The sequence below is a fragment of the Drosophila guanche genome, unplaced genomic scaffold (assembly GCF_900245975.1).
Source record: "Drosophila guanche unplaced genomic scaffold, DGUA_6, whole genome shotgun sequence".
Taxonomy (NCBI): Eukaryota; Metazoa; Arthropoda; class Insecta; order Diptera; family Drosophilidae; genus Drosophila; species Drosophila guanche.
Window position 1 is genome coordinate 11,940,440 of NW_022995743.1, and position 17,487 is coordinate 11,957,926.

Sequence of the window (17,487 nt, forward strand, 5' to 3'; positions counted from 1 at the left end):
ACCAAAACCCCGATCGTGTTAGCCCATATTTTAATATTGTTAGGCCAATATGTAAGCGCAATGTTCGCTGTAATTTATACACGTACGATTAAACGATTTTTTTCTACATAAACTTAACCAAAGCAAGCGAATTTCTATGCCTGACCTCCTTCGGCTCGTTGGGTTTGCGTGCCAGGAGCCACTGGCGGCACTAGCTAACAAGCGCTGTTGGATGGGGAACCAGGAATCATGGCTGGGGGGTTGATTAGAAAAGGGACACCGCACGCACGACTTCGATCCACACCCTAGGACAGACACGGAAGAACATAACAGAACAGAACAGATGACAGTCTGGTTCTCAGTTAGTTGTCTGCAACATGTCGTGCCATGCTGGTGGCGGAAGTGGAGTTCGTTGCCTGCGCTATCCTGCCGGTGGGCATGGCCGCTATCAGGGCAAGTGGCTGAGGAATCAACACCACGGCTACGGGGTAAAGTCGAGCGGTCGCGGCTTGGTGTACGAGGGAGAGTGGCAGCGGGGCCAGCGTCATGGATACGGAACCATGCGGCGGCAGTCTCCCGATGGTCAGGTGCATCGCCTCTATGTGGGCCAGTGGCGTCAGGACAGGCGCAGCGGCGAGGGCAAGCAATACTACGACGATGGATCCGTCTACTTTGGACAGTGGCAGATGAACAAGCGGCATGGACGCGGCATTCAGTGGTATGCGGACGGACGCATCTATGTGGGGGAATGGCTACAGGATGCCATGCACGGTCGGGGCGTCCTCTTCTCGGGTGAGTCCTCAAACAAAACACAAACCCACTAGGCTCCTCGTTGATCCATCTGTTCCGCCTGTGTGTGTGCTCAGCAAACGGAAATCGCTACGTGGGAGAGTTCCAGGAGGGCTGCAAGTCAGGCGCTGGCTGCTTCTACCACGGACAGGATCGGATACAGTTTGGCCAGTGGGTCAAGGACATCTGCAAGAGCTCGCTGCTGCCTGTGCTGCAGGAATGATGACAATTCGCACATTCTCTGGAGGCTCGATGGTCTCCTTGAAATAACGTTTATAAATACAGAATAAAATGGATTAAGAACACGCAAAAATGGACAAAACTATTAACATAAACCTATGCACTAGTTATCCTTAATCAGTTCCTTTGTCGCCGTCTGAGGCTGACTGTCTCCTGCTGGGGTGCCGTCTCCGCCACCTTGGCACGTGGTCGTCCTCTCGTGGTCGCTGGCGTTTCCTCGGCTTGGCGGTTGCGGGCACGGGTGCTCCTCGCATCTGTGGTCGGATAGCGCTTCACTGTGGCTGCCGACGTGATCGGGGGGTTCGTCTCATTTATGGTATCGTCCAGTTCGATAATCTCTACTACTTTCAGTTGGCTGCGAGCTCTGGCAGAGCGTGTTCTCTGCGTTGTGGCTTTGACTGGCACCGATTGGGATCGTTTGAGTGGAGCTGAAGTCGATTCTGGAACTAAGGCGGACTCGTCATCGCTTATCTCGATCGCCTGGCAGGCATTCAGATCCACATGATCCGATGGGGGCGTGTTCTCATTGCCGCTCTTGCTGCTACTGCTGCTGCTGCCTCCAAAGGGCGGGCACAATTCCAGTTCGGTGTAAATCTTGAACCTGGGCGCCTTTCTGGCCGATGCTTTTACCTTGGCCACCGTCTCCACAAGAGCTTTCCTGCCCCTAACATCTGGCGAAGTGTTGAAGGCGAGGGCTCGTCTGAGCGTCTTCATCTTCTCTTTGCCCACGGGCTGCTGCTCCACTCGGACCGTCTTCAGCTGCGACATGAAGTTGAAGCCATAGTTTATGTCAGCCGTCTGGCGCTGTAACATGAGACCTGCCTCCGCGTAGCGTATGGCCTCCTTATATTTCTTCCTGTAGCGCAGATAGTTGACGTGGTAGAGCTCCTGCACGAAGCGCATGGAGCCCAGTGTGGCGGTGCGTGCAGCATCCTCCTGTAGCCAACTGCCTGCCCGGACGTAGAAGTCATCCAGCTGATCGTGGTCCCTCTTCAAGAAACTGAGGCGTGCATGGAGACAGCCTACGATGAAGTAGATGCTCTGCAGATGCATGCTGTCCCGGAGATGGGGCGGCGCCTCGTGCTTGCTCACATAGCGCTGCAGCTGGAGGCTGCTGGGACTTGAATCGCGGATGGTCGGAAACTTGGGCGTGGCTATGTCCAGCTGGTTCTGCTTCCGAATCGGTTCCACCAGCTGCATGAGCAGCATGTTGCTGGTCAGCTCGCTGATCGCATTGGACTTGAGGTCTTCTTTGGCGTTGGTTGCGAGGACTCCTTGGGTCGATGGCTGCTCCAGCAGCGTTTCAGTGAGCGGCTTGATGGCGAGTAAATGATCCAATAGGCGCAGCTTGGACTGTGCCTTGTCCAGGTACTCCATCTGCAGGTTCATCCAGAGCCACGAAATCAACACCTCGATGGACCGCAGTGCCATTCCCGATTGCAGCACCATGTTTAGCATGATGCCGGTGAAGCCGAGCCGCTCGGTCAGCCGGTTGGCTGCACACTCGGTGCTCTCCCGCACCAGGTCGGCCAGCAGCAGCTGCAGGGCTCCCAAGTCCACGCTGGACAGACCATAGAAGTTGCGAACGCTGTCGGCCAGCGTGTCCAGCTGTCGCAGGGGCGTTGGCATTCGGGGCAGACCGCTGCTCCGCTTCTTCCGTAGATACTCCAATCGAAAGCGCACTGTCTGCACGGTGATCAGCACAATGTCGCATTTGCCCTGCCGCTCATCGAACTCGGCGCGCAGCTGCTCCGCCTGCAGCAACAGCAGCTGGGCGTGGCACAGACAGTCCTGGCGGGCATAGTAGCTGGCCATGTGGCAGAGGCAGAGCATCACTATGGAGTGGTGGCGCTTGTAGAAGTGTCCGTCTTTCAGCTGCGGCCACAGATCGTCGAGCAGCTCCTGTGCTCGGTCCACCTCCTCGGAGAGTTGCAGCTGCTGGTTAGGATTCAGATGGTCCTGTGCCAGAAAGTGTGTCAGGGCTCGCAGGTAGGTGAATCTCTCGTCCAGCATTCGCCCAATACTAAGCAACAGCAGCCAGGCATCATCGGCCTGTGCCGTGTAGCCCATGCTGGACAGAGCCATGGCTGCGGTAACCGCATCGTCGATCAGGGCTTCCCAGTCGATGGGCGTCTCGTCGCATTCGAGCGGCTCTTGGTCAGCACGCTGGAAGAAGGCTGCAAAGCCAGCGATGGCCGCAGTAGCCAACTCCACGAGGCGATGCTCCCGCTTTATGTTGAGCTCCAGCAGGTTGTTATTTATGATGAACGTCTCCAGGCTGTTTTCGGCCGTCTCCTTGATCGAGACTTTCGTCTTCTGTGCCTCCAAAGCCTCCAGCAGCACACTGACACTGGCATGGCCCATGGCCAGCTCTTGCATGCGTGTGAGCGGCTGCTTGAGGGCCGTGCTTTGCAGCTTGGAGCGCAGTTGCTCGCACTGACGCACCATCGTGCTTTCGGCGCGCATCTTGCGTGCCAAGAGAACCAGGTGGTAGTCGTGGCGACGACAGCGGAATAGAGACTGCAACAGAGACAGTGGCGGCGCATTAAAGAAGTGCAGCACGGCCATCAGATCCACATCATAAAGCTGCTTCTTCTCGGCGGGGGTTAGGGGGCTGGGCAGCGGACTGGACTCGTGCCACTCGTAGACGCACTTCTCTGAATTCTTTGCGTTGTGGTAGTGGACGCAGAGAAGTGCGTGCAGTCGCGAGGGATTCGTTTGGGCAGCAATGTAGCTGGACTGCAGGCGGCTGGCCATGACAGAGCTCTGGCAGTGGGCACTGGCTTTGTAGATGCGCCGCAGCAGATAGCTCATATCGTTGATGGCAATTAGCGGCCGTAGACTTTGCAGGGGCTCCAGTAGGTGCTGCAGTAGGGAAATTTGTTCGGGCGACGCCACCTTCTCGAGCACGAGCGCCAGTTGACGCACAAACCTGATTATCTCCGGAGCGGCGGGACCCAGACACTTTGTGCTCTTGGCCACGTCTACGGTGTACACCAGAATGTTCAGCAGAGCCTTGTGTATTGACTGTGGGGAAATCTCATTAGTTAAGAGTTGTTCCAGCTTGGGGGAGACTTACTGTGTCCGCCTTTTGTTCCGTCGTCTGCTGCCAGTTGTTGAATGCTTCCAGTGCGCACATACCGAAGGATAGCAGACAATGCCTGCGTATGCTCTTGCAGGCCTCATTGGTGCAGCTGGTGCCCAGCGGACTCCTCACGACGTTCACCACCACCCCAAGGCAGCCGTACAGCAGCTGAAAGTGCGCGGTGTAGGCCTTGGGACTGCCGTCGCCCTCTAGCTGCTGCCAAAAAATGCCAAAGGGACATTCTTCCTTGCTGCTGCTCGGAAGGAGCAGCGTCTCCAGTCGCTGGAAGAACACCAGCAGGTCCATGAACCACTGCTCTTTGCCGTGCGTCGCGCCCTTGTGCTCGAAGAAGGCGACGAACTTATTGCACAGGTCGATGTAGGTGCGCTTGAAGTCCGGCGTAGCCTCGCGCACGTACAGCAGCTTCACGTAGTAGTAGAGCAGCTGGATGGCGTAGTTCTGAGGCGAAATGCTCCTGTACAGGTCGCGACAAATGCGCAGCAGCTGCAGTGCCAGTTGCTGCTGGAGCGGCGCCTCTGTGGAAAAGCTATCGATGTGCACTAATGCCAGAACGAGTCCCAGATACTCAGAGAATTGATTACTCAGCTCAGAGCTGGGCATGCCCCAGCTGCAGCTCAGGAGCTTGAACAGCGGCTCGTACATTTTCATTGTGTACTCAAACGGCAGTGCGCTCAGAGATCTTAGAAATCCTCTGCTTCGCTTCATGAAGAGAGACTCGTTCAGCTGGACCAGAAGAGCCGCATTCTTTGCCACTTTCTGTTGGCGCATGGTGTCGAACAGGACACCCAAAGACTCTAAGGCGTAATAGAGTTGATCTGTGGCTGCGAGAGGCAACGTTTGCTTCTGCATTTGCATGTGAATGAAGTTGAAGTGCATCAGATGGATGTCCAAATAAAACTTGTAGTCTCCCTCCTCCTGCAGACGGCAGCGCTGCGATCGGATGAGGCCGTACATTTTCTGGCATTCTTTCCCAGTTTTCTGCAAACACTCGTGCAATTAGCTAGCCCGCTTGCAGCATTTGGTTGCGCTCTTTCACTCACCTCCTGAGACAGCCCATGGTGTATGTAGCGCAGGCTCGTTAGATGAGCTTCCCACAGGCTCGGCTTCTCCTCGTAGGGCTCCATGTGTGGAAGCATGGTGGCCACAATGTCGCAGTAGAGGTCTGCATGCTGGTGCTGATTGTCCTTCAGGGCCAAACACAGCTGGCGCAGCACGCTCAACTCGAACCTGATGGGATAGGCGTCGTTTGTCCCGATGCCCTTGCTGAATTCCCTGAATTTCCACTCAATTGTCGTGGCGGCTGCCTTAACGTCGGATCGAGTGCCTTTCAATTGGTTTACAATATCTGCAGACATTTTATTATTCGTTCGGAATTGTCACATTAAAAATTAAATTTGCGACGCTTGCTCGGTTTGAGCGTGTTTGCGCCAGCGATCAGAGTTGCCGATCTTTTTAAAACAGGGATGCCATATATTCACGATCCGAATACGGTCACACCGCTGCAACTTCGTTGCGATGTATTCGCGAGCATTAGTCGATGTTACGTTAAATTGAATCAAATAACAATCGAAATAAACGAAAAGCGCATTAAAATTCTTTAGTTTATGTATTTCAATTTAAATGGGTCCGGGTCGGGGGGAGGAGTGTACAAAACACATCTGAGAAACATATGCACATTTAGAATGGATTATGGCTAAATAAATGTGGGCCCTTCGTTAATTGTAATTGTTGCATACTCGTACGTGTTTATTTAAAAGAAAGTTCCGTCCCGTCCTAAAACACATGCCTTTAGTTTTACGTGTGGCGGGCGTGTATAGAGAGATATATAATTATGGATACATATGGGGTAAGGGTAATGTAAGAGATGGATAACAATGAAAATGCTCTAAAATGTGGGTCGGACTTGCGTTCGCTCATCCGCGAATCGGGAAGGGAAAGTAGATATCGCTTAACTTATCCACATTCAAAGAAGGAATGACTTAAGAGTTAGTTAAAAGTTATTAGCAGTAAATGGGTAGACTGCAAAACATTGGAAAAGCAAATAATAAAAAAAAAACACGTCATAATTGTTTAGATAATGCATGGAATTGGGTTTTTGCTTTGTGTTTGTTGAAACGCTAGATGGGAGAGGATCGACTCGACTCGATCCGACAAATTGTACATAGTTCATAGTTATACATTTTGCAACTTAATGCTAGGCAATTTTACAATTTCTCCAAGCAATTTTCCATTTGACGAATTTTACTTAACTGGAGCTGGAACCAGGCTTCGCTTCGGATGAGGCTATAATAATGTAATGTGTGTGTGTGTGTGTGTGTGTGCTTGTTTGTTTGTTTGTTGCTGGTTTCCACTCAGCACTTCCAAGTGTTCGCTTAAATTTATCTCTTAATTTGTTTTTTGATTAGTACGTTCTCCATTTCATTATTCTTCTGTGTTTGTTTTGTGTCAGTTTTCGATCTTGTTAGCTTACATTTTAAAGAAACAAATGTGGGGGGTCCTAACTGTGTTTAGTCATCTTTTTTCTATCAAAACATGATGTGTGTTGCCGTGTGTATATATGTCAGTGTCGGTGTGTGTATATTTAAATTTAAAACGTCCAAAGATGATACAGCGGTAGATCAAGCAAGAGCTTAGCCGTCGTGCTTTCTCTTCTTGCCCCTGGCTTCCGACTCATCTGTAAAGTGGAGAAATTCAAGAATCAATAAACAGTTGGCCGCCAAAGCCTTTGCAGCACTTCACTTCACTTACCTGTGTTGTTTTCGGGTTCCTTCTTGGAGGCATTCAGTGAGGCGGTCGATTCATTTGCCTCGCCATCGGCATCGTCGATGTCAGAGTCCTCCTCGTCATCGTCGCCTCCACCCTCGCCCTCCTCCCAGTCGGAATTGTCCTCTTCCAAGTCATCATTGTACACCTCCGACAGAGAGACCTCGCCATTGTCCCCATCCTCATCAGTGTCATCGCTGTCGCCATCCTCCTCGTCATCAACTGCAATGCAACAAGCAATACAAGGAGAATTGTAATTGAAAATAAATATGCGTAGGCAATGCTTACAATATGTTGCATTGGCCAGATTTAAAATTGCTAAAAACCAATAGAGTAGAATTGCGAAATTTATGTTTGGGTTTCTATTTGGTGGCTGTTGGCTTGCTGCACGGTCTGCCTCTATCACAGATTGTTGGTCTGTTGCCGCTTCTGATTCTCTCAGCTGCAACTCTTTTAAATATTCGTCTAATTCGTCTACGTCAGTATCCACTGCGGGCGCAGTTGGCATTTCCTGCAAACTCTTTTTCGCCTTTACGCGCTGCTCCAGCTCCTCGAGCTCGTCTAAATCGATTTCTAACCCATTCAGACAGAAGGCATTGCGCTTATCTGAAAGGCGACAGAAGCTGAGGTTGAGATGCGTTTTGTGAAGACAGATGGAAGAACCCGAAATCGGTTCTAGACTAGGGCACACCCTTTTTCGACATCATAATTTAGCAATAACACAGACTGAAGCCGGACAATGAAAACAATTGATCTTGATATTAGATCCGAAATCTCCCCACTTCCTTATATATAAACATAGCAATAAACACACCTTCTTCCTCGGAATCATTGCCGTTGACCTCTTCATCGTCGTCTCCCTCCGACTGCGCCTCCTCTTCATTACAATCGAAACTGCAAGAAAGTATAGAATTTGGTTGGTTAATTATTAATGCACATGGGAGACAGTACGAAGACTCTTACCCATCCAAAAAGTTCAATGATGGCAACATCTTAAATATCTTCTCCCGATAGTTAGCCACCCAAGTGGCATCATTGTTAAACAGATCCAGTACCTCTAGGTTTTTGAACTCCTGCAAGGGCTTTAATGTTTCCAGGTCCTTTATTTTATTCCCAGACAAATTCAGATACTGAAGTTTGGGGCTGGTGGTCAGATAGTTGAGGCCGCTTGAAATCCTATTGTCGGATAGTTCCAGCTTCTTCAGATTGGGCAATTTGGGGAAACCTTTCAGTGTGGTGAGACCCACGTTGATCAAACTCAGTGATTCTAAGGCGGTGTACTCATCTGTAAAGCCAACAATGCTTGTACTGCGGCAGTTGTCCAGGTTCAGCTCTGTGATCTGTGGTCCCGGAAAGAGAGTTACAAATAACAGTTAGAACAAACATACTTCATAATGGACTATCGATAGAGCGATATACACAGATAAAACGACTATTTAACTCCTGAATCGCACATTAATTAACGCAAGAAGCATAATACATTCAGTTTCGATTATAAAATTCGAAGAGGATTTTTACATAAGTAGTTTTTTGGTTCAAACATCTAAAAACTTGCGTTTTCATCGATGCGTCTATTCGAATATATTAAAACCCTAGTATCGATAAAAGTACATCGATTGCCTAGCAGCGGCAACTCTACATTTCAGTAGCGCCGCCATGTCTGTGTGAACGTGAGCAGAGCAAACGCAGGAAAGAAAAAAAAATGAAGAACAATACACACGCAAAAATCGATCAAACGCAGAGAATTTTTTTTAATACAAATTTGCCGTCACCTGCATTTTGCACTAATTGGCGCCACTGCCAAAAGATTTGGTAAACATTTGGGAGTGCTGAGAGAAACATTTTTCAACAAATTACGCTTCAGGGCGACAACCCGAAGAGGCAGAAAAGTGGCAACGCGCGTTTATGTAACATATCTGGCATGCGTGTGTGTTTGTGTGTGCATGTCTGTACGTTCGAGTGTGTGAGTGCGAGCGTACACGCCGCAAAACAGAATGCGCAAAGAGCAAACAAAATGCTGATATCATGACAAACAAATGGATTTGAACGTAGGGGAGGCTGGGGAACGAGAAGGCAACAGCGGCCGCAACATGTTTGGCAGTGACGTAGTATGTAGTTGTTGCGCCTCTGCAAGAGGCTGTGATGGGCGCGCGATAAGCGTCTAGATTTTCCTGCCCTCTGGCTCTGATTGATAAGCAGAAAATACGCATTTGTTAGATTGTAGTAGCTGCAGCTGAGCCTCTCTATCGAGATTAGCCAAAGCAGTACGTAAGCCTATTTATTCTTCTGTCCGTTTATTTCTGTTGGTTCCCCAGCTGTTACGTAGCTAAATGACATCTCCACCTCCCTCGCTTCAAGCCTTGCTTTTGCCACAGATTAGTATGTGTGTATGCGTGGCTGCTATTTTTTGTGATGTATGTATGTAGTGGTAGCGACTGGGCTGCAGTCGTTGGGTGGAATGGGTGTGGGAGGGCATCCACTGATTGAGTAGGCTTGCCAGAGCGCATGTTTATTAATGAGCAGCAAAAAGTCAAACGGACAACAGACCAGACTTTGTCTTTCTTGTGGTGCAGGCTGGAGCGAGAGAAAGCCATGCGGCATGCAGGTGTAAACATGGAATAGAGAGCGGCGACAGCCGGATTTGTAAAGTGGACAAGAGAGGAGGCAGCTTCGAGCATAAAAGTATTATGACTGCGCAGTCAATATGTGTATGCCTGCCTGCCATCCATGTCAAATACTACAATGTGTCGATTATTTTGTGCATACGTTTCTTGGCGTGTGCATGTACTTATGTATGTTACTGTGTGTCTTTTGTGCGTATTTGGGCATGTGTGTGTGTGTGGTTGGTTCTTGCGTATGGATGATGCGCGCTATAATGTTGTTATAGATACATTTTGGTATCAAATAACCTGAAATTACAACATGCACCACGTACACACACATACATACAGTCTCTTGCTGAAGTGTTTGTCACAATTGAAGGCCGGCAGAACACAATAGCAACAACACGAAAAGCCAGAGCCAGAGAGCAACAACAAGCAGCAGTAGCAGCATTGCCAGCTGTCTAGACTACCGAACTTCAGGTGCACACACACGATCGGCGCCACTGATTTGCATACATACAGATACACATAGAGTAGATGTAGACACACACATGCACACATGCTTTCTAGGTTTTCTTCCTATTACACGAAATAATTGGTAATTGTTAAGGAAAGGAAAGGTGCAGTTTTGAACAAAAGCCAAGGCGCAAAATTGCGCGCACATGGCAACACTGTCCGGCATCACATACATAAGTACCTACATACGTACACACACGACAATCTCATGTGTGTAGAATTTGCTTATGGCGATCAATTTTTTCGTTCGCCTGCTCGTTGTTGACGATGGATGCCGCTTTTGCTGCTGCTTCTTCTTCCAGCAATCATTTTTATATGGCGTCGAGTCGGGCGACGGCGACATCGACACAAATTGAAACTAGATTTACATGATGGCGTAGTTAATGTAACTGCCCCGCGCTGCCGCTGCACTCCCATACACACATACACATAGGACAAACACAATCACAGAGACGGACACGGAAAACGGAATTTGAATGAAAATTTGTGTAATCACAAAATGCAAAGGATTTTTGCGCGGTTTTCGCCTACAACCACACAACTAACTCACCTGGTTCGCCTTCCGTGCTCGCCGCTCCAGCTCTATTCTCTTCTCCATTGCAGAGTGCGGCTTGGCTATTGGGGTTTCCTGCTTCACGCCGCTTTACGCTGCACTTGTTTATTGTTTTTTGGTGGAAGCGTACGCTTTTCGCTCTGCTCGCGCTCGTGTCACTCCAACCAAGCTCTCAGAAATGCCAAAGGATACACTAATACTCGCACAGTGTGTGTCCCTACTAGAGCGCACGCACCAAGGCAAAGACTCGATTCGGTCCTCGACGTCACACAAACACACACACACACACCTTGCAAATTTTTCTTTTTTGTGCTTCTTCGGTATTTTTGATGCCGCCACCGCTGCCGCGCGACTCTGTATATGTGCTGGTGTTGGTGTTTGGTGCTTGGGCCTAGCACAGGGGAAAATGTGTTCAAGAAAATTATTTACTAACTTGCGAGTATTATTAGATTATTCAAACCACTCCGAATTCGACTAGATTCTAACGCATTTCACTCGGTTTCAGAACATGACGCGCTTTTTCAAACTGCGTTTTTCCACGAATTCGGAGGGATATTTGATTGAAAACACATTTTCCGGCTAACTAACTAGCCGTTGTACTGGACAGGACACTAACTCACCTCGTGTTGCAGAATATCCCAGTAGTTAGAATAAATTTTTAATTATATTTTTCAACCAAGAAGCAACACACGCTAGGGATAGTGTGACCCGTGGATTTGTCAAGAAAATATACCGTCTGATGCTCAGAAACATGCAGTATTATACCAAAATGTGATGAAATATACCAAGGGGTTGTGTCAGCTATCGAAATTAGCCGACCTAGCCCGCTCTGTTTGAACATGTAAAAAACACCTTCAGTGAAACAATACTATTTTTACATTATTCTTCTATTCTTTTACATATTACCACGATATCTTTCACCTTAATGGTGTTTGATTGGAAACCTAGATTTTAATATTCGTCTATATATTGCTAGCTAGCTTGGACTTTCAGCGCTTTAAATACAATTTTAGCCGAATTTAAATGGATAATTGTTTTATGATTGATGATTAAACAAAGTTAAGAATATATATGTTAGGAACTAGCGCCGAACTTGTGAACAGAGCGTTTTTGTGAGTTTTTTGCAGACCGGATAATTTGGCGCGATTTGACCACTTCTTGCCTTTCAACTGGTAGGATGGATATTTTGTGTTGTATTATTGAATTTGTATTGTTTTTAGGCTATTAATGCACCCAGTTGGCTCGTTTGAACTTGGTATTTTCCGGTATTTGGTTTTTGGTTCAGGAACCGGATTCGGAACCAAACAATGTTATTGTATTGTGGCTCCTAACAGCACCTTTGCATAAATCGAAAGAACTTTCCATCACTGAAATCAAAACCAACCATGTTCTGTAAATTACAAAATTCTCTAAAAACCGTCAGATATGCAACAAGTGCTTATGGACAGGCCCTTCGGCTTGTGAGCAGCGATGCAGCAGAGCTGGTGCTTGTCAAGGAGGCGAACGGTGTGCGAGAGATTACACTGAATCATCCTCGCACCCTTAATTCTCTATCGATGGACATGATGTGCGCACTACAGAACGCCCTGGTGAAGGACAAGGATGATGTGCAACTGCGCTGTGTCGTGCTCTCGGCTACTGGCAAAATCTGGTCAGCCGGCCACAACCTCAAGGAGCTGCACGGCAACCCGGAGATACAGAGAAATGTCTTCCAGAAGCTCACCGACGTCATACGCGACATACAGCTGCTCCCCGTGCCGGTGATAGGCAAGGTGAATGGTTATGCGGCTGCTGCTGGCTGTCAGCTTGTGGTCTCGTGCGACATTGTGGTTTGCTCCAAAACCAGCAAGTTCTCCACGCCGGGGTAAGCGAGCAATTCAATATTATATTGAACGTGAAATCTAATCCGTGCATCCACACAGCGCTGGCGTAGGCGTATTCTGCTCGACTCCAGGTGTGGCCATTGGCCGTGTAATGTCGCGTCCCAAGTCGGCGTACATGCTGATGACTGGTCTGTCCGTCACTGGAGAAGAGGCGTACATTTCTGGCATGGTATCCAGGGCGGTACCAGCGGAGGATCTTGACCGGGAGATCGATGAGATAACTGGTGCCATCAATGCGAAGAGTCGGGCCATCATTAGCCTCGGCAAGGAGTTCTACCACAAGCAGCTGGCCATGTCTCTAAAAAAGGCCTATTCGGCTGCGGGCCAGAAAATGGAAGAGAACCTGCAGCTGGGCGATTGCCAAGAGGGAATCGCTAGCTTCATAGAGAAGCGTGCACCCCGCTGGAAGCACAAGTGATAAATATCCTAAGAATTGCCTTTGGAACGAAACTGTGCATTTATGTAGTTTTATGTACTATATTGTTGAACCCCTTGTTATGCAGAGAACTGAATCGAGTTAAGTGATAGATCTTAAGTTGAATGTTCTTGCCCATCAATACCCACACAAAGTAGCTCCTTTGCAATGAAATAAAACGAAATCTCGTGCTTTCAAAGTGCTCATTCCTTGCTTTTTTGGTGTTTTGTTTATTTAGGTGTTTCTGGTGCTAAATATTTCATTGCAATTGGCAATTACAAAATTGCAAAAGTGCGTGTGCAATTCGTGTAGAAAAATAAAAACAAAAATAAAAACGTGGCAGTTGGTGTCTGTTTGGGTGGCAATTATTGAAAATGATTCAACTTGGTTATAATTTTGAAGGTATCCGGTTCTATTTGTTTGAGTCTTTTATCGATTTCTTTAGAGAGGGATCTTAACAGGATCAAGACGAAGAAAATTCCTGGGGCTGACTAAAAGTGTGTGATGTGTGTAACCAAAATGTTCAAGTGAATGCAACAATCGATGTGCAATTGTAATTGTTGCTGAGCTTTCGCTGTAGTTATTTAAATATTTTCAATTGGCCTGTGAGCTGTTCGCGGTTAGATAGCATACAATAGAATAGAGTAGAGTAGAATAGGTCTAAAAGATAAGTTCACGTTATAGATTCTAGAAATAGTCTTAGAGTAGGCGCTTGTCTGGATGCGTATGTCCTAGAAGGTAAGCAGAAATATTATAGACTGTGCAATAAGTATTATCATTTTCATTATGATTAAGCGAACGAAAGTCGATCCGTGGGAGGATCCAAATAGATATAGATATAGCGTCATGCAAAGAGAATTATAACAGAAAAAATTAAGCAATTACGAGTTATCCGTAGGGCCATGTGCCAAAAAGAACTGCGGCTCAACGAAACGTAACCCCGTGCGAAGTACCGCCTGCTCAGCGGATCCCATTCGATCCCATCCTAAGCCAAAAAGGAACAAAATCTGTGCAAATATGTGCAAAAATGTGTGTGTGTGTGTGTGTGTTTGTGTGTGTTGTTGTTGTGCAATGTTTTTCCTTCCTCCGAACATCGTTGGGGCCAGGCTTAGACCTCGGTGACGGGACGCTTCTCAATCCAAGCCTTGATCGGCTCCAGGGCATTGATGGCATCGACCACGCCACGCAGAGCCGGATACGGCTCCAGCAGATCGCGCTTCACCATGTAGTTCATGTAGTCGGTGATGCCGGCAAAGTAGACATCGGCCCAAGTCAACTAAAGAATCGACATCAATTGGGATATGAGGACTCGTGTAATTCGAACAAGTACGAACCTTGGCCAAGGCCAAGTGGCCGTCGTTGTCCTTGACGGTCTGCTCCAACTTCTCCAGATAGAATGGAATGACCTCGGCATTCAGGGTGACCAACTTCTTCTCCTTGATCTCGTCCTCCGGCTCGTACGAGACGACTGCAATTTCTATACATTAAAAATTCAAGAGTTAATCAAGGACACTGAACATGAAACTGGGGCACACATTGCTCGCTACTTAGACGGAAGTCGTTGATGGTGTCAACAACAATGTCGATCTGCAGATCCTCCCAGGGAGTGGCACCGCACAGGCCCACGGTCTTGGCCAAGAATCGGGCCATTGAGATGCTCTGGTGCACACGCTTTCCATCCACCTCCAGCACGGGCATCTGGCCCATGGGCATGGCTGTGGCAAAGGGAATAGAATGGTCAGGATTAATGGACTGTTTTGCCACCAACAAATAAATACTTACTCGGCTTGAGGGCTGGCCATTCGTCGCGTGTGACGCGCACATCCTCGTACTCCAAGGCGCCATAGGCGAACAGATAGCGAAGTGGTTCGGCCAGAGCCTTCACGTTGAAGTAGAACAGGGTATAGCTGTGCTTGATGGGCTCAGCAGGCTCGGCGGGTTCGGCTGGCGGTGCCTCGCCCTCGGCCGGTGGTGCGGCCTCGCCCTCAGCTGGTGGTGGAGCCTCGCCCTCGGCGGGTGGAGCGCCCTCGGCTGGTGGGGCGCCCTCAGCAGGTGGTGCTTGTGCTTCGTCGGCCATTTCTGCGCTAACTCAATGCAATTCCCTGAACAACAAAAAAAAAAACAAATTAAATGATCCGTTTCGATCAAGTTTCGCTACGTTGTGAAATAATTTGTTATTGAAATTTCGACATTAATCTGTGACAAATTCTGTTTATGTTTGTGGAAATTCCTAACCGTTAGATAAGGTGAAAACTACCTGATAAATGTGTGTGCTGCTTCTGACACTGAAGTGGGTCAGAAAGGCGTGAGTGATAAGGAGAGCATAATCTGATTGTAGAGCAAAGAAATGTGACTAGAAGATTCTGCACACGTTCTGGAGGCACTTTTGTTTTATTTTTAATATAAAATTGGTATGGACTGCCTTGAGATACGTAAATAAGTTGGGTACTTGCCTCCTCCGTATATGGCTCTTTTTCAAGACCATGAAAAAATAAATAAATCATTCAAGTGCGCTCATGGCAACAGTTGACAGAAAAGATAATTACCATAATACGGCAATAAGTGTATTTTACAGATATATATGTATGTGTATCGAGTATTTTCCTATGGATGAGAGCGGAAATGCATTGATTGTCTGCCACAGACATGGCACAGGCACCAACACACACCCACGCACATCAAAGAGACTGGCACCCCAGCAAGACCGATGCTTCTCGGATTGCTGAGGCAAGCTCAAAATCTTTTGGGGCGTTGGCGCTGCTGGAAGAACGCAGCTGGCAGACGCCCCTTTTGTCCATTGTAGTCGACACAGTTTTAGTTGGTGTGTGTTTTTTTTTTCACGTGTCGGATAAATAAAATAATGAAACGTGGGCAGTCTTGAGGATGGGATGGGATGAGGGTTCCTCCTGTGGATGCCATGTGGAACGTAAACCAGTTTTCGATTGATTCCCCCCAAGTACCAGATCTCTGCCTTTGCCATGCTTCGTTGGCAGATTTTGGCAGGGCGCCCAGTCAGTCACCAAGTTTCCTGCCCCCCTCACAGTAATGGCTGATTGGCCGCCGCTCTTCTGCTGCAATTTGCTGCAAGTCGATTCGATTCTCTGTGTCTCAAATTGCAACAATCGATTTGACTTTTCGGCGTTATCTGTGTCCGTCCCGCACTCGTTTGATCCGTCGGAGCCTGTATTGCTGCCTCTTTCACACTTGTTGCCATGTCGGCTCTAATTGAATTTAATTTGGTCCCCCCCTGACCATCGGGGGGGCAGATAAAGCAGATGAAAGTGTTTCGGTGTCATGATTTAATTAAATTTCGATTTTCTGATCTATTTTGGCTCTTCAATCTGTCACTTTGGCAACAAATTCGAATTTATTCGTAGGAAAAGGTCACAAATTGAAGAGGATCGCCAAGAAAATGATTCAAAGATTATCCAATCCATGGGAAACGCCATCTTTCGGATCTTAATGGGTCAAGGACCTGAACACCTGAGCTAAGCGATATTTCAATTCACGTGCGAACTGAAATCCAACCGTCCAGATGGACAATTTACTGGGAGGCCGATTAGAGATTAGAAAGCACCTTATCACTGGGGACCTCAAATGGCACCTAAATATAGTATACAGACTCGATTGGCGATAACGCATGGCAGTCACATTCAATTATCTGTTAAAGTGTTTCGGAATTGCCCGAATTTCTACTTATAAGGAGGAGGGTGTTAATGTTGATTGAATGGAGAATCGAGTGGGGGAAATAGTGTCTGGGATCTGGGATCTGGGGTCCAATTCACTTTGGTTCCAATTCAGATTGTTCCGATTCGAGTACCTCACGCTTCGAAATTCGTTCACGCACTCCACAGTCGACGACGGGGGACAACACTCGGTCGATTCAATTCGATTCAATTCGATTCGATTCTATAATATTCTATATTATGCAGTTCGAAGAGGGTTCTGGCTCTAGTCGATCTGTCGGTCCACACACGTCGTTGTCCTTCACATATTTGCTTGCGAATGATTCGAGTCGAGTGGCCGGCGAGGACTGTGAGGGTGCGAAACGAGTTCAAAACTGATTCGTCTTCGAATCAATTGACCCACAAATCAATCACATCGGAGCCAAAAACAATATACGCGATTCTATATTTAGAACCGACTCGACACGAACACGTTTCGGCTTTCCGATTTCCGATTCGGCGGAGTTCGAAAAATGTTTTCCAATTTTTGGCAAGGGTAAACCTTTTTTCGATTGTGCGTAAATTACATCACTGCGCGCAGTCGGAGTGCCCGAAAACTGACCTCCTGGCAATGGGACACCTTCACACACTCATTGGAATGCTTACCTCAAGTTGCAGTCAAAAACTTCAGGCTGGCTGGATGGCTGGATGGCTGGCTGGCTAATTGGAAGTCGGGATGGGGTTCGCTCTCGCTCTCGCTCTCACACGCTCACTATCCTATCTCCCTCTCTCACTGGGATGCCAACACACTGAACCGATCGATCAACTGCAACGATTGCACGCAACTGAGTCCCAGTGGGTGGCAGCGCTGCTTTTATACACACGCCACACTCAGCGTCGCTTTGGCGCTCTATCTGCCCACTGCCGTCCGCTCATTTATTTTGCCAGCTTTGCACTCTCTTCCGCTGTTCCAGC

The 17,487-nt window shown here is 48.0% G+C and overlaps 5 protein-coding genes and 1 long non-coding RNA gene across 11 annotated transcripts; 3 read left to right on the forward strand and 3 right to left on the reverse strand.

The window, feature by feature from the left end:
- Positions 1-159: 159 nt before the first annotated feature.
- LOC117591967 (MORN repeat-containing protein 3) lies at positions 160-996 on the forward strand. The gene is made up of 2 exons (XM_034285404.1): positions 160-771; positions 846-996. Exons 1-2 carry the CDS (start codon positions 357-359, stop codon positions 989-991), a joined length of 561 nt encoding a protein of 186 aa, XP_034141295.1. The 5' UTR covers positions 160-356; the 3' UTR covers positions 992-996.
- A 9-nt stretch (positions 997-1,005) lies between these two features.
- Positions 1,006-5,568, reverse strand: LOC117591951 (protein three rows). Its single transcript, XM_034285366.1, has 3 exons — positions 5,155-5,568; positions 4,088-5,092; positions 1,006-4,035 (listed from the first exon to the last, which is right to left on the reverse strand). The coding sequence occupies exons 1-3, from the start codon at positions 5,467-5,469 to the stop codon at positions 1,126-1,128; spliced, it is 4,230 nt and encodes a 1,409-aa protein (XP_034141257.1). The 5' UTR covers positions 5,470-5,568; the 3' UTR covers positions 1,006-1,125.
- A 261-nt stretch (positions 5,569-5,829) lies between these two features.
- Positions 5,830-11,292, reverse strand: LOC117591962 (acidic leucine-rich nuclear phosphoprotein 32 family member A). Of its 5 annotated transcripts, none has more exons than XM_034285395.1 (7): positions 11,170-11,292; positions 10,547-10,940; positions 7,841-8,217; positions 7,692-7,771; positions 7,166-7,195; positions 6,863-7,099; positions 5,830-6,788 (listed from the first exon to the last, which is right to left on the reverse strand). In XM_034285395.1, the coding sequence occupies exons 2-7, from the start codon at positions 10,592-10,594 to the stop codon at positions 6,745-6,747; spliced, it is 816 nt and encodes a 271-aa protein (XP_034141286.1). In that variant the 5' UTR covers positions 10,595-10,940; positions 11,170-11,292; the 3' UTR covers positions 5,830-6,744. The 5 variants fall into 5 exon arrangements, with proteins under 5 accessions (XP_034141286.1, XP_034141288.1, XP_034141287.1 ...); XM_034285397.1 differs by having other exon boundaries at positions 5,830-6,792; positions 6,856-7,099; XM_034285396.1 differs by lacking the exon at positions 7,166-7,195 and having other exon boundaries at positions 11,170-11,291.
- Positions 8,537-11,398, forward strand: LOC117591970. The gene is made up of 2 exons (XR_004574502.1): positions 8,537-8,689; positions 11,055-11,398. It is a non-coding gene; the product is annotated as an uncharacterized LOC117591970 (long non-coding RNA).
- A 521-nt stretch (positions 11,399-11,919) lies between these two features.
- Positions 11,920-13,169, forward strand: LOC117591961 (enoyl-CoA hydratase domain-containing protein 3, mitochondrial). The gene is made up of 2 exons (XM_034285394.1): positions 11,920-12,413; positions 12,472-13,169. Exons 1-2 carry the CDS (start codon positions 11,935-11,937, stop codon positions 12,848-12,850), a joined length of 858 nt encoding a protein of 285 aa, XP_034141285.1. The 5' UTR covers positions 11,920-11,934; the 3' UTR covers positions 12,851-13,169.
- A 269-nt stretch (positions 13,170-13,438) lies between these two features.
- On the reverse strand, positions 13,439-17,354 carry LOC117591963 (glutathione S-transferase S1). Of its 2 annotated transcripts, none has more exons than XM_034285401.1 (5): positions 17,179-17,354; positions 14,630-14,949; positions 14,395-14,562; positions 14,182-14,324; positions 13,439-14,123 (listed from the first exon to the last, which is right to left on the reverse strand). In XM_034285401.1, exons 2-5 carry the CDS (start codon positions 14,922-14,924, stop codon positions 13,956-13,958), a joined length of 774 nt encoding a protein of 257 aa, XP_034141292.1. In that variant the 5' UTR covers positions 14,925-14,949; positions 17,179-17,354; the 3' UTR covers positions 13,439-13,955. The 2 variants fall into 2 exon arrangements, with proteins under 2 accessions (XP_034141292.1, XP_034141291.1); XM_034285400.1 differs by lacking the exon at positions 17,179-17,354 and adding an exon at positions 16,668-16,875.
- Between the last annotated feature and the right edge of the window lie 133 nt (positions 17,355-17,487).